Source organism: Gorilla gorilla, chromosome 4, assembly GCF_029281585.2.
Source record: "Gorilla gorilla gorilla isolate KB3781 chromosome 4, NHGRI_mGorGor1-v2.1_pri, whole genome shotgun sequence".
In the NCBI taxonomy this organism is placed as follows: Eukaryota; Metazoa; Chordata; class Mammalia; order Primates; family Hominidae; genus Gorilla; species Gorilla gorilla.
Window position 1 is genome coordinate 55,338,030 of NC_073228.2, and position 22,056 is coordinate 55,360,085.

General features: G+C 38.9%; 1 protein-coding gene across 50 annotated transcripts in view; it reads left to right on the forward strand.

The window, feature by feature from the left end:
- Nucleotides 1–22,056, forward strand: part of SYNRG (synergin gamma) — a 90,105-nt gene that overhangs the window by 29,297 nt on the left and 38,752 nt on the right. For 26 of the 50 annotated variants that reach the window (XM_055388362.2, XM_055388365.2, XM_055388368.2 and 23 more), the window contains exons 7-14: nucleotides 865–1,167; nucleotides 2,686–2,919; nucleotides 3,879–3,956; nucleotides 8,297–8,493; nucleotides 9,399–9,647; nucleotides 11,356–11,489; nucleotides 17,381–17,499; nucleotides 17,713–17,775. In XM_055388362.2, the coding sequence (XP_055244337.2) occupies nucleotides 865–1,167; nucleotides 2,686–2,919; nucleotides 3,879–3,956; nucleotides 8,297–8,493; nucleotides 9,399–9,647; nucleotides 11,356–11,489; nucleotides 17,381–17,499; nucleotides 17,713–17,775 (1,377 nt within the window). The remainder of the gene's footprint in view (nucleotides 1–864; nucleotides 1,168–2,685; nucleotides 2,920–3,878; nucleotides 3,957–8,296; nucleotides 8,494–9,398; nucleotides 9,648–11,355; nucleotides 11,490–17,380; nucleotides 17,500–17,712; nucleotides 17,776–22,056) is intronic. The other 24 variants (XM_063706495.1, XM_019028076.4, XM_055388387.2 and 21 more) reach the window with 3 other exon arrangements.

The window sequence follows — 22,056 nt, forward strand, 5'->3', positions numbered from 1 at the left end:
TTCTTTTGTAATTTTTTTTTCTCATATGGTAACTTTACTGAAATATGATCTATGCAAGTGTGTGGATCGGGCATGATATTTCAAAAATTACAGCTTTGTATTGTGCATTATTTCTTACTGAATTTCTTAATAAATAATGAAATTTAGTCATCATGGTATATATCTGTCCAAAATGTATTCAGCACTATGTTGGTAGGTTTTCTTATATCTGATGTATATTGGTTTGAGATAATATTATCTAGATAAACAGATCATTTCAACTGCAAAAATAATCATCACTTTGGTGTAAATCATTAATGGTCTCAGGGGAAAAATTATTAATCTAATAAAAGAAAGACAGTCAAGGCCAGGAGCTCGAGACCAGCTTGGGCAACATAGTGAGACACCATCTCTATGAAAAAAAAAAAAAAGAAAGGAAGAATTAGCTGGGTATGCTGGCATGTGCCTATATTCCTAGCTACTCAGGAGGCTGAGGCTGAAGGATTGCTTGATCCCACGAGTTTGAGGCTGCTATGATCATGAGCTATGAGCATGCCACAGCACTGTAGCCTAGGTGACAGAGCAAGATCCTGTCTCTAAAATAAATGAATAGATACATGTATTTTTAGTTTTACCTTTTTTGAACCAAATACAAAATAGCTATTAAAACTCCCCTTTAAAAAGACATAAAATTGTGTATAAATAGACATCAAAGTGTTTTACGTGCATCATGTAATTCCATTTGACTATTGTTACTTGTTATTTCTTGTTCACCTCCACTATTTATGTTTCAATATAGTCTTTTGGAATTGTACTACATCTTAATTCCTTTTTCTCTGTTGGTTTCCATTTTTGTGTGTTTCATTGCCATTTTCCATTTTGCAGATTGCCCCACATCATCTCATTCTACTAAAACTGTCTCCCCATCACCTGCCTTTCTTGATGAAGAAGAATTCAGTGACTTTATGCAGGGGCCTGTTGAAGTTCCCCCATGTGGGCCTTCTTCCACGTCCCAGCCCTTTCAGTCTTTCCACCCCTCCACCCCACTTGGCCAGTTGCATACACAGAAGGCTGGGACACAGCCTCTCCCTCCAAGTCAGAGTCCAGTGCCTTTTGCCTTACATGGCATCCCTGGGCAAATTCCTTACTTCTCTACTGCTTCAGCCTCACACAGTGTACCAGAAGCAGGTAACTCTTAGCATTATTAATGAAAATATTCTTAAGATATCCTGGTATAACTTATTTCTGTTATATAAGTAGAATAATCCAGTGACGTTGGCAAATAAACATGCACATAAATGTATGACTGCTGTTGAAATTCAACAAAACAAGTGTCTAGATTTTTAAGTTCTGGGGTCTTGACATTCCAGAAAGGTGATTTAAAACTTTTGCTCCTCAACTAGGAGCACTTTAAACTGCCTTATAACTTTAAAAGAAATCTTCTGATTTTTCCAGAAGATTGTTGTTTGGGAGATTCACCGATATCATTTTCGTAAGAATAAGGAGCTAGGAAAGGCTTCTTTAGAAAGTACTCTTTCAGCTTCAGTGACAGGGCACTTGGGGGCAGAAGCCCAGGTTGTTCATTTACTGTCAATTTGTCCTTGGTGTGCCTTAGATTTTGTCATCTATAAAATGAATAGAGACAGCTACACATCCTGGCTTGAGACAGGGTGCTGGGAGGGATCTTGGCAGACATGTACTTAGTCCAGACTGTCTCATTTGATGGACATGGAAACAGACCAAGAGATGATGATGATGTTACTGGCCAGAGGCCTCCCTAGGAGTTAGTGAAAGTGTTATCTTATGTAGGTTGTCAGATTTCAAAGGTAGTGCTCCTTCCTTCCACTACACTCTTCCATCTACTGTCTCATAGAATTCTTTAGAATCACAGTAGATAATTATGTTTACATTCTCTAAAATCTCTGAAGTCTCTCAAGTCCTATACAAATGTGCAGTGATTGAATTATTTCAATGTTTACTTTTTTTTTTTTTGAGACAGAGTCTTGCACTGTCATCCAGGCTGGAGTGCAGTGGCGTGATTTCAGCTCACTGCAACCTCCGCCTCCTGGGTTCAAGTGATTCTCCTGCCTCAGCCTCACAAGTAGCTGAAATTACAGGTGCCCGCCACCACGCCTGGCTAATTTTTTGTATTTTTAGTAGAGATGGGGTTTCATTATGTGGGTCAGGCTGGTCTTGAACTCCTGACCTCATGGTCTGCCTGTCTTGGCCTCCCAAAGTGCTGGGATTACAGGCTTGAGCCATGGTGCCTGGCCACAATGTTTACATTATACATGGCAGGGCCTCCCTTTAGAATATGGGGGTGAGCTGGCCACTGTGGCTCACTTCTGTAATCCCAGCACTTTGGGAGGCTGAGGTGGGTAGATCACCTCAGGTCAGGAGTTCGAGACCAGCCTGTCTAACATGGCGAAACCCCGTCTCTACTAAAAATACAAAAATTAGCCAGGCTTGGTGGCGGGCGCCTATAATCTCAGCTACTAAGGAGGCTGAGGCAGGAGAATTGCTTGAACCTGGGAGGCAGAGGTTGCAGTGAGCTGAGATCATGCCAGTACACTACAGCCTGGGCGACAGAGTGAGATTCCATCTCAAAAAAAAAAAAAAAAAAAGAATATGGGGGTGGAGATGGATGGTTAAAAAGATTAGACATACACAGTTATATACAAATAATCCTTCATGCTCTTTGTTTAGGCCCTTCCTTGGAGGAGAAGTTCCTAGTATCTTGTGATATAAGTACATCTGGGCAGGAACAAATTAAATTAAATACTTCTGAAGTTGGCCACAAAGCCCTAGGCCCAGGTTCCAGTAAGAAGTATCCCAGTTTAATGGCCAGTAACGGGGTTGCTGTAGATGGATGTGTAAGTGGTACCACCACTGCAGAGGCAGAAAATACTTCAGATCAAAACCTGTCAGTTGAAGAGAGTGGTGAGCTCGTGAAACATTCAGCAAAAAACTTGTTTAACCAAACGTTGCTCAAATGCTAACACCTTAAGCATTAATCTTCAAATGAATGCTGCTTGATTTTGCTAATCGAAATTTTGCTTGAAATATATTTAATGCATTCCTTTCTCCAATTAACCCCTAAGATTTTGCTCTGAATTCTTTCAACACACTGTTACTCCTTTTTAAAAATGATTTTGATAACTGGTTTTCTTAATTGGAATCATTTCTGATTTAAATTTTTCTTTCCTTTTATTTTATAAAAACTCTTTTTTCCCCCCTTATACTTTCTGTTCTTCCATAAAGGTTGAAAAGTTAAAATGTAACTGGAAAAGTCACCAATGAGAATATAGTTTTGGTTTCTCTAAAATAAATCATATGCACCACTGCCTAAAAGATCTAAATTGTATAAATTCAACCCTCAGAAATGAATTAGAATGTGGGCAGCCTAGGAGGCAAACTTTTGGGAGGATATTTTATTGGACAGACAGCCCCCAAAAGTCCTATATATTTAAGACAGCAGTATCATATGTAGGTTAAAAAACAATGAAACTTTGCAAAGAAGCATCAGTAAAAACTGCAAGTAAAGCTTGGACAATTAAATATTTTTAGATACATAATTTTAAACTATCATCTATCATGTTTTTTTCCTTAATTTGTAATACATGTTAAATGGTGCAAGGCTTATATGATTTAGAGTATTGATTTGATACATTTTAGTTTTTGTATAATTTACTCTTTAGAACATAGTTAACGTACAAGAGTTGCTTAAAAACCAAATATTTTATTCTGAATCGGAGGCAGGGGGGACCAAGTATTTTAATTGTATTGGTGACTTTTTTTAGTGTCTCCAGCCAGTGCTCTTTATAAAAAACCATGACTCAGTGTGATTTCACCATCTTCTCCATGGACCACTATATACATTAATGTTTCTTATCTTCTAGGTGTGGGAGTATTTCCCTCACAGGATCCTGCTCAGCCCAGAATGCCTCCTTGGATTTACAATGAGAGTTTGGTTCCAGGTAAAAAAGCTTCTTTACCCAGGATTCCCATCTGGATATTTTGGTTTAAATATTGTAAATGTAGTTGTAAATATTTACTGTTGTACTTACAAAATATGCAGGAGGAGTTGTCACTTTTCTTTTTTTCTGAAACAGTACAGAAATTAAATAAATGTCGTGTTTCATAAGACTGCCTCATATATGGAATAACTATATAAATAGAGGAGAATAGTTTTGTTTTAATGTTTTATCAACCATCATACTTTTATTTCTAAAAGCTCTCTTAGATTTATTATGCTTTAATGGACATTATCAAATATTTACTTCAGCAATTAATAACTTATCAAGAATTTTACTAAAATATTTAATGTAATTTTCTGAATTCTTAGTTTATATTTTTAAAAATATTCTTTCTATGACTTGTCATGTAATATATGAAATAAAAGACCATGTGGGATCTTTTTTTTTCACATTGGAAGATGTGAAGGATAGTGTTTACTCTTTTTTTTTTTTTTTTTGAGACAAGGTCTTACTGTCACCCAGGCTGGAGTTCAGTGGCAGGATCTTGGCTCACTGCAGCCTTGACCTCCCCAGGCTCAGGCAATCCTCCCACCTCAGCCTCTCAAGTAGCTGGGACTACAGGTGCATGCCACTACACCCAGCTAATTTTTGTATTTTTTTGTAGAGACGGGGTCTCGTCATGTTGCTCAGGCTGGTCTCAAACTCCCGGGCTCAAGTGATCTGCCTGCCTTGGTCTCCCAAAGTGCTGGGATTACAGATGTGAGCCACTGCACCTGACCTACTTTTTCTTTACATGTATTTTTACTGCTGAGCCAAGAAGGAAAAAAAAAGAAAAGAAAATCCTTAAAGTGCATTTTCTTCTTTAAACAAAAAAAATTTATTTTTAATTTTTGTGGCTACATAATTGTATATTTTTATGGAGTACATGAGATACTTTGATACAGACATACAATGTGTAATAATCACATCAGGGTAGATAAGGTATCCATTACCTCAAGCATGTATTACTTCTTTGTGTTATGAACATTCCAATTATACTCTGTAAGTTATTTTAAGTGTACAATAAATTATTGTTGACTGTAGCTACCTTGTAGTGCTATCAAATACTAGATCTTATTCCTCCTATCCAACTATATTTTTTTGCCCACTAACCATCCCCATTATTCCCCCCGCCACTACCCTTCTCAGCCTCTGGAAACCATCATTCTATTCTCTGTCTCCATGAGTTCAGTTGTTTTAATTTTTAGCTTCCACAAATGAATGAGAATATATGAAATTTGTCTTTCTATGCCTGGCTTATTTCACTTAATATAGTGTCCTCCAGTTCCAACCATGTTGTTGGAAATGACAGGATCTCAATTTTTTTTATGGCTGAATTGTGCTCCATTGTGTATATGTACCACATTTTCTTTATCCATTCGTCTGTCGATGGACACTTAGGTTGCTTTTGAATCTTGGCTTATAAATTAGTACAGCCACTATGGAGAAACCTTTATACTGTTCTCTATAGTGGCTATACTAGTTTACATTCCTACCAACAGTGTACTTGGGTTCCCTTTTCTCCACATCCTCACCAGCATTCGTTATTGCCTGTCTTTTGGATAAAAGCCATTTTAAGTGGGGTGAGATGATATCTCATTGTAGTTTTGATTGACATTTCTCTGATGATCAGTGATGTTGAGCCTCTTTTCATAAACTTGTTTGCCATTTGCATGTCTTTTTTTGAGAAATGCCTGTTCAGTTGTCTTGCCCATTTTAAAATCAGATTATTAGCTTTTTTTCTATTGAGTTGTTTGAGCTTCTTATATATTTTGGTTATTAATTGCTTGTGAGATGGATAGTTGGCAGATATTTTCTCCCGTTCTGTGGGTTGTCCATTTTGTTGATTGTTTCCTTTGCAGTGCAAAAGCTTTTTAACTTGATGTGATCCCATTTGTCCATTTTTGCTTTGATTGCCTTTACTTTTGGGTTATTACTCAAGACATCTTTGCCCAGACGAATGTCCTGGAGAGTTTCCCCAAGTTTTCTTTTAGTAGTTTCATAGTTTCTGGTCTTAGATTTAAATCTTTAATTCATTTCTATTTGATTTTTTTATTTGGTGTGGGATGGGGTCTAGTTTTATTCTTCTGCATATGGAGATCCAGTTTTTCCAGCACCGTTTATTGAAGAGACCCTCCCCAATGTATGTTCTTGGCACCTTTCTGAAAAGTGAGTTCACTGTGGATGTGTGGATTTATTTCTGGGTTCTCTATTCTGTTCCATTGGTCTCTGTGTCTGTTTTTGTGTTATTACTATGCTGTTTTGGTTACTATAGCTTTGTAGTATAATTTGAAGTCAGGTAGTATACAGTAATGTACTATAATTCCTCCAGTTTTGTTCTTTTTGCTCAGAATGGCTTTGGCTATTCTGGGTCCTTTGTGGTACCATATAAATTTTAGGATTATGTTTTCTGTTTCTGTGAAGAATGTAATTGGTATTCATAGGGATTGCATTGAATCTGTACTACCCATTGCTTTGGGTACTGTGGACATTTTAACAACATTGATTCTCCCAAAACATGAACATGGAATATTTCTCTATTTTTTTTATGTCCCCTTCAATTTCTTGCATTAATGTTTTATAGTTTTCATTCAAATGCATTTTCTGATACTACTCATAATGACAAAAGGCTGTTACCAAAATAGTATGTACAATTCAACTGTACTTTAAAATAATGGCTTTTCTTTCAAATGCCTGTTAGACAGTTTGCATCTTTTCTTCTCTGTCCTCAAGCCAAACAAACGAAATCTAGATCTTGGTATATTTTGGAGTTTTATCCATTTTCTGCCAGTTTGTATTACTTTACTTTCTCCCTCTTCCTTCCAAACATACATGCACATATACTTCCTAGTCAAAATATGGTTTTATTTGTTTGTTTGTTTGTTTTTGAGACAGAACCAGTCTGTCACCCAGGCTGGAGTGCAGTGGCGCAATCTCGGTTCACTGCAACCTCTGCCTCCCGGGTTCAAGCAGTTCTCCTGCCTCAGCCTCCCGAGTAGCTGGGGCTACAGGCGTGCACCACCACGCCTGGCTAATTTTTTTTATTTTTAGTAGAGACAGGATTTCACCATATTGGCTAGGCTGGTCTCGAACTCCTGACCTTGTGACCCGCCCACCTCAGCATCCCAAAGCACTGGGATTACAGGCGTGAGCCACCACATCTGGCCAAAAATATGTGTTCTTATGGAGAGCCCACTAACCTGTAATCCATACTTATAATCCCAGATGTAAAATTTTTGTTTTAAACAGTTTCTCTGTCCCACTTAGCCCTACTAACTTTCATTTCCCTAACTAAGCTTGCTACATTTAGTAAATAACCATACAGGATGCCCAGTTAAATTTGAATTTCAGGTAAACAGCAAATAATTTTTTAGTATAAGTATGTCCCATGCAATATTGGCATTCTTTATTTTAGCCCTGTATCTAACAACATTTCCCACTTGGTCCTTTGGAAAACCCATGTTATTGTCAAAAACTCACCAACTGTACCCCCCTTTTTAAGACACTTGTTCTGCTTCCTCACCTTAACAGAAACTGGGTCTTTCCTTAAAGGCTGTATTTCTGTAGCACCTTCTCCAATGGTGTTTTCTCTCACAGCCTCTAATTTACTGGAGAAGAGTGATGTTGGTATAATTCTTACTTCCCGTTGCTCTTTTCAAACTGTTCCCACCATCATTACTCTACAGCTTCTCTTGTAAAGTCCAAAGCATGCTGTCTTGTTACAATCTTCTACTGAATTATAAGACTTTGTCTTACCTCTAGCCCTAAATTTTATCTTTAGTACCAAACTTCAGACTCTTAATTGTCTGCTGGACATTTCCACTTGAATATCTCAAATTTTTTTTTTCTTTTTTTTTTGAAACGGAGTCTCACTGTTGCCCAGGCTGGAGTGCAGAGTGCAGAGTCGCGATCTTGGCTCACTGCAACCTTTGTCTCGGGGTTCAAGTGATTCTCCTGCCTCAGCCTCCTGAGTAGCTGGGCTTACAGGCACATGCAACCACGTGTGGCTAACTTTTGTATTTTTAGTAGAGATGGGGTTTCACTATGTTGGCCAGGCTGGTCTTGAACTCCTGACCTCAGATGATCTGCTGGCCTTGGCCTCCCAAGTGCTGAGATTACAGACGTGAGCCACCACGCCCAGCTGCACTTGAATATGTTTAAAGCAATTTAAACCCTGACATGGCTTCGGTTCTATTAAAGCAGTTTTATTGAAGATTATTCTTGTATACCAACAATGGCACCCCAAAAAATAAATCACTTGGAATGTGTTTCCATTTGTAATCTGGTCTTTCCTTTAATAGATGCCTATAAGAAAATCTTAGAAACCACAATGACTCCAACTGGAATAGATACTGCCAAACTGTATCCCATTCTGATGTCATCTGGGCTTCCCAGGGAAACTCTTGGACAGATATGGGCCTTAGCTAATCGAACTACACCTGGCAAACTTACAAAAGAAGAACTTTATACCGTTCTAGCCATGATAGCGGTAACACAGGTAAACAATGTTTCTTAAGTTAGATCAAATAACTTTATTAATATAAATTGCAAGGATATGAAATCTTTTTTACTACATTGTGTAACTCCTTGTACATTAAAATTTAGATCATTTTCAGGATATAATACTTCAAAAATGTAGAGTTTATAAGATGTGCATAATAGCAAGTTATTCCTTTGTTTAAAGACTTTTTGTTTTGGTTTGTTTTTGAGACTGAGTATCATTCTGTTGCCCAGGCTGGAGTGCAGTGGCGCTATCTCAGCTCACTGCAGCTTCCGCCTCCCGGGTTCAAGTGATTCTCGTGCCTCAGCCTCCCAAGTAGCTGGGATTACAGGCACCCACCACCATGCCCGGCTACTTTTTGTATTTTTAGTAGAGGTGGGGTTTTACCATGTTGGCCAGGCTGGTCTCGAACTCCTGACCTCAAGTGATCCACCTGTCTCGGCCTCCCAAAGTGCTGGGATTACAGGCATGAGCCACCACGCCTGTCCTAAGGACTTTTAATATTAACATTCTCTGAACTTGAAAGTTAGTCAGTAATAGGTGAAATTACTCTGTGTTTTGAAATTCTTCTTTAAAATTTCATAGATACAGATAAAGTATTCTCAGTCTGGTATAAATTTTTCTTTTATTGCAAAGTCATTTTAAATGATTTGATCATATAGAATTAACCAAACTTGTCAGAAAGTGAAAATGTCAGAACTGATATGTGTTGGCCATTTCTTTGTTAAGTATTAGGTTTGCATTGACCTTGTAACTTTTTTTCTTAAATCAAATTCATGAGTTTTGAGAGTTGGAGTGGAAACATGCAAAGGCTACAGATTTTTTTACCTTTCGGTCTCTGCCAGATTTCGACCATATGCGGTTTACAATCCTCTAATCCATTTTCTTTCTATCATTTGTAGAGGGGCGTTCCTGCAATGAGTCCTGATGCTTTAAACCAGTTCCCAGCCGCTCCTATTCCAACTTTAAGTGGCTTTTCTATGACTCTGCCTACGCCGGTGAGTCAGCCAGCTGTGATACCTTCAGGCCCTGCGGGCTCCATGCCCCTCAGCCTTGGACAGCCAGTCATGGGCATTAACCTTGTTGGACCAGCGGGTGGAGCTGCAGCCCAGGCTTCTAGTGGTTTCATACCAACCTACCCTGCAAATCAGGTAAATGGCGAAGCTGTGCATATTTCAAATAATCACTGAAAGTGAATCTGGGCACCATTTTTTCCAGGGATACATAGAGTAGGTTACTGGATTATGGTGAGCACATTTAAATTCTTAGGTTGTATCTTTCAGGAAAACTGCTAAACCTGAAATTAAAATACTTTAGTTTTTCACTTCTCAGATTAGCAAAAATGTTTTAAATATATAATATTTAATGTCATTGAAAAAGTAGGGTAAAAGTAACTAATACACTCTAGGCTTATTGGTACAGCCTTGTTGAAAGGCAGACTTGGCAATAGCTATCAAAATTCTACATGTTGAGCTGGGCATGGTAGTGTGTACCTGTAGTCCCAGCTACCCTGGAGGCTGAGGCAGGAGGATCACTTGATCCCAGGAGTTCAAGTCTGCAGTGAGCTATGATTATGATCACACCATTGCACTCCTGCTTGGCAACAGAAGGAGACTGAGTTTAAAAAAAAAAAAAAAAAAAGCCTCAGCATGTCTATATCTTCTATCCTAGTAGTCACATTATTAGAAATCTATCCCAAGAATAGTAACTCGAATTAGCAAAGATATACAAGAACTTTTGTTGTAACATTGTTTGTTAGAGTAAAAAGTAGAAATAGCTAAATATCCAACAGGAGGAGAAAGGTTAAATAAATTTCAATTCACTCACCCAGTGGTAATCATTAAACTGAATGAGATAGATCTACATGTACTGCATGGAAATGTGTCTTTGTTATATAGTTAAAGTATAGAGCAATATAGTGTAATCTCATTTGTCTTTAAAACAAATGAGCTGTTAACAGTACTTCTGGAGTGTGGGATTAGGAGTCAGTGTCCACTCTTTGTACATGTATGTGATTGGTTATGATGAGCTTGTGTCACTTAATTTGCAAACATGCATGATATATCTGTATGCCTTTTTTTTTTTTTGTAGCATTTTGACCTTTCCTTTTTACTTTTTTTTTTTTTTTCGAGACAGAGTCTTGCTGTGTTGCCCAGGCTGGAGTGCAGTGGCACGGTCGTGGCTCACTGCAACCTCTGCCTCCCAGGTTCAAGCCATTCTCCTGCCTCAGCCTGCCAAGTAGCTGGGATTACAGGTGCCCGCCACCACACCCGGCTAGATATATCTTTTAAAGATGGTAGGCGCTCAGTAACCCAATGAATATCATTCAGCTATTTTACGAATGTATAGATTAGCGTTTTCTTTTTTTTTTTTCCAGCCAGAGTCTTGCTCTGTCGCTCAGGCTTGAGTGCAGTGGCACGATCTCGGCTCACTGCAACTTCCGCCTCCTGGGTTCAAGTGATTCTCTGGCCTCAGCCACCCACGTAGCTGGGACTACAGGCACATGCCACCATGCGCAGCTAATTTTTGTATTTTTAGTGGAGACGGCGTTTCGCCATGTTAGCCAGACTGGTCTCAAACTTCTGACCTCAGGAGATCTGTCCGCCTCGATTTCCCAAAGTGCTGGGATTACAGGCGTGAACCACTGCTCCCAGCCTAGATTAGCTATTTAAACCAGTCTTTTACCATTTGTACTAGAGAGTATTTAAAAATACAAAACAGGATTCCTGCCATAAGCACTTGAGTTAATGTATCTAAACTGAGAAATTTTAAAGGCAGTCTTTGAGATTGACTTTTGATTTGTTGTGTATTTATTTTGTCAGTCAGTGCTATTTACTTAAATGACCTTTATAAACCTAGGTAGTAAAGCCAGAAGAAGACGACTTCCAGGATTTTCAAGATGCTTCTAAGTCAGGATCCCTTGATGACTCATTCAGTGATTTCCAAGAGTTGCCTGCTTCTTCAAAAACAAGTAACTCCCAGCATGGAAACAGGTAGAAAAGAGTTTAATATATTTAACATTGCATTTAACCATTAAGAAAGAGGCATCCATAATAGGAAGGCTAGGTGTGAGAAATTTAAAAATTAAGACTCCTTACTCTACTACTTTCTGTGTTTATTCCCTCTGTATTAATACTTTTACTTTTCAAACTTCTCTCCCCTTTGTCCACCTTAAACTTCAGCTCCTACTGTTTCCTGTAAGTACATACCTGCCTGCCAATATTCTTTTTTACCTGTGCCAAACCTTTGTTATAGCTAAGAGCACCTGTGCAGTGATGACTTCGTGTTCCTGTATTAAAGCAAGGTCTTCAACTGTTAAAAAGTTTTTTAGGCAGGAGCACATAATTGCACATTTTTGTAATGTTATGTACTGTTGCTTTTCCACAGAATCATAATTCAGAACTCTAATCATATTCATTCACATTTCTTGTATATTTGACATTAGTGTCTTTTAAGCCTTCAGATTTCTGTTGTTTGCATAGACAGCTGCATAAACATTTCTCTAAGGTTTTACACGCCACCTTAACCTTCAGGTACAGTAACTGATTCAGTATGTTGTCAGCATTTTTACTTTTTTTTTGAGATGGAGTCTTGCTCTGTCGCCCAGGCTGGAGGGCAGTGGCGTGATCTCGGCTCACTGCAACCTCCACCTCCCAAGTTTTCCTGCCTCAGTCTCCCTAGTAGCTGGGATTACAGGTGTCCACCACCATGCCCAGCTAATTTTTTGTATTTTTAGTAGAGATGGGGTTTCACCATTTCACCATGTTGGCCAGGCTGGTCTCAAACTCCTGACCTCAAGTGAGTCTCTCTACTTTACCTCCTAAAGTGCTAGGATTACAGGCATGAGCCACCATGCCCAGACGGCATTTTAAAAAAAAGTATTTAGATATTTCTGCAAAGTGGAACACATCAGACACCAGAGTAAGCGATATGAATTCCTTTGGTTTTATTTTTCGAATTTGTTATTGTCAGAATACATATTCCATGTCTCCTCTGTTCCTGTTTATGCAGTTTCGCTCATCTCTTCCCCTTTAGCCAATTGATTATCTCTAAGTCAGCACTTTGCTGCATACACACTGTAACAAGAACTAAGGGATAGGCATTATAGAGAATTACAAATTAGGAAAAGAGATTATTCTCTTGATTTTAAAAATATATTAAATGCATGTACATAACATATAGAAGAAACATATAAGGAATGTGACCATAGAGTGCTGGTATTTCCAGGACTGCTGCACCAACACAAGTTAAACCTTCTAGACGCATAAATTATATTTCTACTCCAGATCTCTTCCTTCGAACAAAATTTATATGTACTACTGCTATCTAAGCATCCCTATCTGAATGACTCAAGGCATCTCAAATTCACTGCATGAAATTACCTTTATTGTTTTCCTACTCAAAGCCAAATAAAAATGTGTTAAATCGTTATTCCCTTCCTTGGTGAATGATGTCACCATATTCAGTCACCAAATTAAAAGCATGCTATTTACTTTGGCTCTGTCATCTCTCCTTTACCACCATTAACTCTGTCAGCTCTGTGTGACAGTGTGTGATCTTAACTCCTGCCCACTCTCAACTCTTGCTATTCCCCATGACTTACACTCCAGCCTTGCCAGCATGACTCCAAACTGACCATGTTCTTTCAAGCTTTATCCATTCTGTTTGCTTCAGTCTGAAATACCCTTACCTGATCTCCCTATAGTTATAGTTCCATTTCAGAAATCAGCTAAATATAGGAAGTTTTTCCTAACCAATTCCCACCTCCTTTGCTACTGCTGTAGTACCTGATGAATATCTGTGCCCTAATTGTAATTGCTGGTTTACCTGACTGTTTCCCTTTCTAGGCTGTAAGTATCTGAAGACAATTATTCATGTTTATATATGTAGTGCTTGGCCCCATCATATGTAATTAATAAAGATCTGTTGGATGACTATATTATAGTATGTGGGTTATAAACCTAATTTATCAAATGGGTGGTTTATTTCTCTGAGCAAAACTGTTTGTAGATGAAATTAAAATTTGGGGGTAGAAAGTTTTAAGATGGTAGCCAGACCTGAGATATATGGGATATTAGCAATTTTGTGTGGCATTATCTCCATATAATAGTTTACTTTCATATATGATACTTTGCAGCTATTCCTCTTACATACAGCTCTGACTTGACTACTTCCATACTTTCCTTGAATGAAACTATTTTTTTTTTTTTTAAGACGGAGTCTTGCTCTGTCTCCAGGCTAAAGTGCAGTTGCGCGATCTCGGCTCACTGCAACTTCTGCCTCCCAGGTTCAAGTGATTCTCCTGCCTCAGCCTCCCTAGTAGCTGGGACTACAGGCACGCGCCACTACACCCAGCTAATTTTTGTATTTTTAGTAGAGACGGGGTTTTACCATATTGTCCAGGCTGGTCTTGAACTCCTGACCTCAGGTGATCTACCTGCCTCGGCCTCCCAAAGTGCCGGAATTACAGGCGTGAGCCACCATGCCCAGCTGAATGAAACTATTTTGGTTTTATCTAGAATTCATACTCATTATTCATTTATTCATCCAGCAAACATTTATTTAGTATTTGCTGTATGCCAGACACTGGGATAGGCATGAGAAATACAGAAGCAAAAACCACAGTTCCTGCTCTAAAGACACTTAGTTTTATCTGGTATTTAAATTATCTGATAACGTTCTCTTAGGATTAGTCCTTAAATGTACATATAAAACGTATTCCCTAGTGTATGATAATCTGTACTCCACATTGTTTTAAAAAGAGATTTGTTAAATCATGGTGTGAATAGCTAAGCCTAGGAAAGACCATTTTGGGCAGAAAATGGGCATTACTTGTTAGAGAAGATGAAAAGGCAAGTAAGGTTTTAGGAGTAGACCGGGATGGAGAACATTGTTAGTCTGTGAGAAAATAACATTAGTTAAGGACGGCACCAGTTGTGGGATGGCTTATGACTTATGACATACTCTATTTTAAAGCATTTTAGGAGTAAGAAGTGGCACAATGAAAGTGATTATTGCTACTGTGTATAGAATAAATTCAGTTGCCATGGTAATCCTGCTGTGAGATGATGAGAATTACTCAGGGTTTAGAGTTATAGACACTGAACAGTTTATATCTGAGAAATTGGTTAGACTCGGTGTTAAACTAGATAGTCAAAGGAGAGATGGCAGTTGAGCCCACACATAAGACCTGAAGGGCCTCTGGAAGGCAGCAACATCATCCAGTCATTCATTCAGAAAATACTATATGCTAGGCACTTGGGAGCCTAATCAACAAAGCAGATATGGGACATTGATCATAGAAAAGTTAACAAGGGGGCCAGGGTTGGCCAGGCACAGTGGCTCACACCTGTAATCCCAGCACTTTGGGAGGCCGAGGCAGACATCATCTGAGGTCAGGAGTTTGAGACCAGTCTGGCCAACATGGTGAAACCCCATCTCTACAAAAAAAAAAATACAAAAATTACCCAGGCCTAGTGGCGTGTGCCTGTAATCCCAGCTACTTGGGAGGCTGAGGCAGGAGAATTGCTGAACTTGGCAGGTGGAGTTTGCGGTGAGCCAAGATCACGCCACTGCACTCCTGCCTGGGAGACAGAGTAAGAATTTGTCTTACAAAAAAAAAAAAAAGCTGGCGGGGAAGGCTGGGTGCAGTGGGTCTTGCCTGTAAACCTAGCACTTTGGGAGGCCAAGGCGGGCAGATCACTTGAGCCCAGGATTTCACTTGATCCTGGACAACCTATGGAAACGCCATCTCTACAAAAAATGCAAAAATTAGCTGTGCATGGTGGTGCATGCCTGTAGTACCAGCTGTCCCAGCTACTTGGGATGCTGAGGCAGGAGAATCACTTGAACCTAGGAGGTCGAAACTGCAGTGTGCTATGATCATGCCGCTGCACTCCAGCCTGGGCAACACAGCAAGACACTGTCTCAAAAAAATAAATAAATAAAAGTTCACAAAGGGTTAACATATAGGACTTTGGGGTTGGTTAGTTTATTCTGCTGAGATCAAAATATTTCTTTTTAAATGTATACATTTAGCAGGGTAAGCAACTAAATAAAGCTATCTACCACAGTCATATGGAGTGATTGTAAAACACTAATAGATTCACTAGAGAAAATGTAAAATACTTTTTTGTGGCTGAATTTTTTAAGTCTTACCTTTTAGTAGAATACAGGTTCTTAAGTGTAAAATCATATATGCCTTTCTCACTTGAGTATTTTCATTAGTGTGAAAGTGTAGAAATACCGTCTTCATGTTTGGAACGGTTGATGACTACTGTGTAACTGGCATAAACACTTTCATGGTGATTACAGTGGTTTTTTAAAATAATAACTTCAGAGAAAGAACTGGAATGAAATATTCATTTGCAGTATGCATAAAATTACAGTCTTGAGTCATAACTTTTTTTGAATGGAATTTTGTTGACTTTAATCAGCAAGCAGTAGTTCATTACCCTAAAGATTCTGTTGTTTTTTTTTCCAATTCTGTGAATATAATTTTAAAATTAATAATCAATTAAGTGTAACATTTAGTAGAAGGATTTTTACCATTGAGCCTTAAAAGACCGCAGCTAAAGCTGGAGGGTCATGAAAAATAAAGAAATCATTCAACTTTGGGGGTTTTTTTTCCCTAAGATGTTAATTTCCTTTATTCCCATGTAACATTCTGTACAGTGAACTGTACTTTAATTACTTATGGAACTTTTAAAAAGTCCACTTACAATGTATAGATGATGACTTATTTCATTTGTCAAGATCAGTTATGTAGCAGCTGTTTGGTGGTGACGTGAAATCATAATATCTGATGGCATTAAGCCCTAAAGGACTGTTTACCCCATTAGCATGCAGCTACCAGAGCCTAGTTTTTACCTTGCTTGTAAGCCACTGATAAGAAGGTTTAAATGACTGTGGAAAGATTTTTGCTCCAGGGCGAAGAACTCAATAGAAATCCATTTATATAACTTGTGCATGGTATTGAATGACACAAACTAGTGGTGGAATGTAGTCATTCATATGTAAAGGTGGTTCTTCCAGGGAGCTGCCTGGGTCTGATAAGAGAAGAAGAAGAAGAAGAAGAAGAAGAAAAAGTAATGCTTTTATAGTATGTGTTTAAGCCTTCTAAGAATTACCTACACAGATGCTACTCATTACGCTATTTTTCCATCCAGCACGAAATATGTCCACAGGCAAAAGTATCTTTATCTAATTTTGAAGTGATTGTTGTTTTGTTACAAAGACAGCTTCTAGAACCGCTGTTGTGATCTTTGTAAAAATGCAAATTGTATTAACTCTATGGCAGCTTATCAGATGTATGCACTTCTGCCAGTAGGCAATGCAGTACAATCAGAAGAAAAATAATTTACATTTTGGCTTGAACAGCATTTCATAAATAGATTTTTATCTTAACTATTCTACCTCTGCACTCTGAACCCATTGAAGATAATAATTTATATTAAGGTTAACATGATTTATTTTAAAATATTGAGTATACATATGTGGAACAGTTCACTTTTGCAGTTTTATGGACCTTAAGTTAAAATTTCAGGAAGTCATCATTCTTTAATAATCTACTTCCAACGCCATTCTAGTTGTTATTACGGCTTAAAGAGATGCTTAGACAGTCAGCATGGATCTGACCCCTCTTCATTTAATCAAGAAAAAAATGATTGTTTGGGTAATGTTTTTTGTTTTGTTTTGTTTTTTGAGAAAGGACATGTTTTTTTTTTTATTTGTGGTATATATGTATACTATATAGTTTCTAACTTTTAAAGCAGAGAGCCATGAGTTTTAATGAAATACATGTTTGCCATTTTAATTCTAACTTCCTTTTAGATGATAAAGGAAGGATTCAATGTCATCAAAATATGTTTATTTTTTCCTTCAGTGCCCCTTCTTTGTTGATGCCACTTCCTGGAACTAAAGCATTGCCTTCAATGGACAAATATGCTGTGTTTAAAGGAATTGCAGCTGACAAGTCCTCTGAAAATACTGTTCCACCTGGAGGTAAAAAGTTGGTAAATTCATAAACTTGTGAATGCTAAATTGCATACTATTTAAATTGTATGAATCTTTAAGTGGTGGTCTTCGGTGCTAAATATGTAAAATGCCTGTATACCACATGTTAATAGTGTTTGGTTAAACCAATCTGCCTCACTTCCTGGAGCTGTGATTTCAAGATTCCTAACCTTAACTGAGCTTCTGTCCTTTCTATCATAGATCCTGGTGATAAATATAGGGCTTTCAGAGAACTTGAACAGACAGCAGAGAATAAACCTTTAGGTAAGTTTTTGAGTCCTCAAAAGGATAAATTATTTCCATTTTTAATAAAAAAGGGGTTTTCGATGGTTCTTTCAGTGGCATTCCCTTTATTTTAGTGTGTGTGTGTCTGTGTGTTTAGGAGAAAAAAACTGAATGGATAAAACAATATGGTATAGTAGTGATGTTTATAATAGATACTCAAACTATAAGTATTCTAATTCAAAAAACCTTAATAATAGCAACCGTGTTTAGGCTGGGTGCAGTGGCTCACGCCTGTAATCCCAGCAGTTTGGAAGGCCGAGGAGGGTGGATCACCTGAGGTCAGGAGTTTGAGACCAGCCTGGCCAACACGGCAAAACCCCGTCTTTTCTAAAAATATGAAAATTAGCCGGGTGTGATGGTGCGCACCTGTAGTCCCGGGTACTCGGGAGGCTGAGGCAAGAGAATCGCTTGAACCCAGGAGGCAGAGGTTGCAGTGAGCCGAGATTGTGCCACTGCACTCCAGTCTGGGCGACAGAGCAAGACTCCATCTCAAAAAAAAAAAAAATAGCTATTGTTTTTAAAAAATATCATGATAGGGTCGGGCACAGTAGCTCACACCTGTATTCCCAGCACTTTGGGAGGCCGATGTGGGCGGATCACCTGAGGTCAGGAGTTCCAGACCAGCCTGGCCAACATGGTAAAACCCCATCGCTGCTAAAAATACAAAAAAGTTAGCCAGGCATGGTAGCACATGCCTGTAGTCCCAGCTGTTCAGGAGGTTGAGGCACAAGAATCGCTTGAACTCAGGGAGGCAGAGGTTGCAGTGAACCAAGATCATGCCACTGCACTCCAGCCTGGGCAACACAGCAAGATTCCATCTCAAAAAAAAAAAGAACGATAGGTGCTGAATGGGGGATTATCTAGTAGAAGGGGGATAAGATTACTTCTTATGGTTCTGGAGATTACAAGGAGGTAAATGTGCTTGAGCTATTGAGAATTATTTATTTTCTAAAATTTAGGGCATACCAGGCACAGTGGCTCATGCCCGTAATTCCAGCACTTTGGGAGGCCAGAGTGGGAGGATGGCTTGAGCCCAGGAGTTTGAGACCAGCCTGGGCAACATAGTGAGACCTTGTCTCTACAAAAAATGAAAATAAATAAATAAAAAATAAGCCAGATATGGTGGTGCACACCTATGGCCCCAGCTATTCCAGAGGCTGAGGTGGGAGGATTGCTTGAGCCTGGGAGGTCGAGGCTGCAATGAGCCATGATTGTGCCACTGTACCCCAGCCTGGTCACAGTAAAAATAAAATAAAATTCAGGGCAAATTCCAAATCAGTGTAGTTTCCTCTGAAGATAGGACATTCCCTTTCACGGGAAGCTTGCATGACAAGTTAAATTCCCTTGTCAAATGAGAGCCATGGTTACTCTGATTTATTACACTGCTCAACAATGTACTGCTAATACTCAAACTACACTGCTTGAAGTATTAGCAGTACAGCAGTCTGCGGACTGTAAAGGCAGCAACTAGTCTTTTTTTTTTTTGAAACAGAGTTTTATTCTTGTCAACCAGGCTAGAGTGCAATGGCATGATCTTGGCTCACTGCAGCCTCCACCTCTTGGGTTCAAGTGATTCTTCTTTCTGAGACTCTCAAGTAGCTGGGGTTACAGGTACCTGCCACCATGCCTGACTAATTTTCATATTTTTAGTAGAAACGGGGTTTCACCATGTTGGCCAGGCTGGTCTGAAACTCCTGACCTCAGGTGATCTGCCCGCCTCGGCCTCCCACAGTGCTGGGATTACAGGCGTGAACCACCACACTTGGCCAGTCTTTTTCTTTTCAAGATTTTTTTTTCTATTGTTGTTGCGGTACTTGGTACCATTATTATTTGTTTTTTTTAGCCTTTCACTCATGATCTAGAAAGAAAATATTCTAGAATAACATTATTAAAAATGACTTGATTAAGGCATAGTCACTGCTACATATCATAAAGCAGGTACAAGATACATTCACAGAGGTGTATTACAGTACTGTCTTACATCTATAATACTAGAGCGTACAATTAAAAAGGCATTACATAAGATTTGATTCTACTCTTCCAGCAGAGAGCCCAAAGGATGGTAGGACACAGCTCTCATACAGAAATATACCTTCTTAGCTAGGATTTTCTTCATTAGTAGCATGGTTATAGGTACTCACTTTTCTTCATGAACATCAGCTAAAAATAATTTAAAAACAAACCAATGAAACATTGGATTCCTACAAAGATGACCAAGTGGGAGTAAGCAGGACTCAACCAAACTCGTATTTTACCAAATCCTTCATGTTAGAATGATGAGAGCTCTGTGAAGGAAAGGGAATGGCAAGTAGCAGTTCAAAGCTCGGGCCACAACCAAGACACAGGATCATTTCAAACAGAAGCAGTAACCAAACAATGCTCACTTAGTATGTTCAAGGATACAGACGTCAAGACGCCAGTATTCAATCATCTGCGCACTAATCCAGTAAGAATGAGTGATCAGTTACTATACTTTGCTTGTGTTAAACTCAATCACCACTTTACAAGATTTTCTTTTTTTTTTTTTTTTTTTGAGACGGAGTCTCGCTCTGTCGCCCAGGCTGGAGTGCAGTGGCGCGATCTCGGCTCACTGCAAGCTCCGCCTCCTGGGTTCACGCCATTCTCCTGCCTCAGCCTCCCAGTAGCTGGGATTACAGGCGCCCGCCACCACGCCCAGCTAATTTTTTGTGTTTTTAGTAGAGACGGGGTTTCACCGTGTTAGCCAGGATGGTCTTGATCTCCTGACCTCGTGATCCACCCGCCTCGGCCTCCCAAAGTGCTGGGATTACAGGCGTGAGCCACCGCGCCCGGCCTACAAGATTTTCAAGATTGGCTATAATTTAATGAGAAAGATAAAGAGAGAGGGATTTATGTGCCCATGTGGTTACCATCTCTGATAGTAAGACTTAGAGTACAAGGGAATATAAAATGATCATTTGGGAGTCATATATGTAAAAACTGAAAGTTATGTTTGTGGTTAAATCCTACTGTGAACATGATGGGTAGGGTTTAGATAACCCATAGGTCAAATTATGTTCTGCAAACCTTAACTATGCATGCTATGAAATGTGTATACTCTAATGAGAATTTCCTTCTGGGAACAATACCACATTCTATCTTTATGTATTGAATGCTCAAACTTGGGACATCCTTCAGCAATCTTTTATTTCTACCCTTCTGCTAGGGGTGGGGAAGAGAAGGTAGGTAGGTATGGTAGAAACTGTATTGCTTAATCATCTTTAAAGAAGGAAAGCCCACCTCTTATAAGAATATTCAGCCCCTTATAACTGTTAGGTTCTAGAAATATTTTCTTGTGTTTTATCCAAGCTTTTAGAATGTAATAGCCATTTCTTCCTCAGTGCCTGTATCAGATACACAGTGGGAGTAATAGAGATAAACCTGAGGGGATCTTTTGACTTGTTAGGTTTTTATTTACACCTAGCAATGCTTTCATCAATACTTGGGCCAAGACAAGTTTGGAGTAAAGAGCACATGGTTTAACATGAGGATTCTTGTGTAATATGGTATTAATGACCATAATGTGTATTCCCGTAATAGACAATAGGAAAAGACAGTGGTGTCACCAAAATGTAAGCAGTACCTTAGTCCTGCCTTTTCAATACTTTTTTTTTTTTGAGAGACAGTGTATTGCTCTGTCATCCAGCCTGGAGTGCAGTGGCGCAGTCATAGCTCACAGCAGCTTCCAACTCCTGGACTCAAGCAGCCTCAGCCTCCGTCCCAAGTGGCTGGTGCTGTAGATGTGCATCACCACAGTGGGGTCTTGCTGTGTTGCCCAGGCTAGTCTTGAACTCCTGGCCTCAAGCAATCTTTCCAGCTCAGCCTCCCAAAATGCTGGGATTACAAGTGTGAGCCACCATGGCCAGCCACATTTCAGTACTTTTTAAACAAAGTTCCAGATTGTTGTTATTTTCATTTACTTGCTTTCATTCCTATCTTAACTTTAATTGTAAGGTTTTCCAAGTAGAGTTGCCAACTTTGTTCATTTTAGGAGAATAGATTTTATTTTCCTAAATGGTGTGATATATTTTTTATACTCAAAAAATACATTGGCTTGACTTCGTCAAAGTACGTTAGTATCTTAGAATTTATGAAGAATCTTATAGTATTGTGTTGTTCAGAGCTGTGGGTTTCTTAGGTTACTGAATGACAGAGTTTAATAATATTTCCTTTTTTCCATCTCCAGAGTTGAAGCCATAAATTAAAGTAAATGAGGAAATGTTCTGTATAAAGAAATGACAC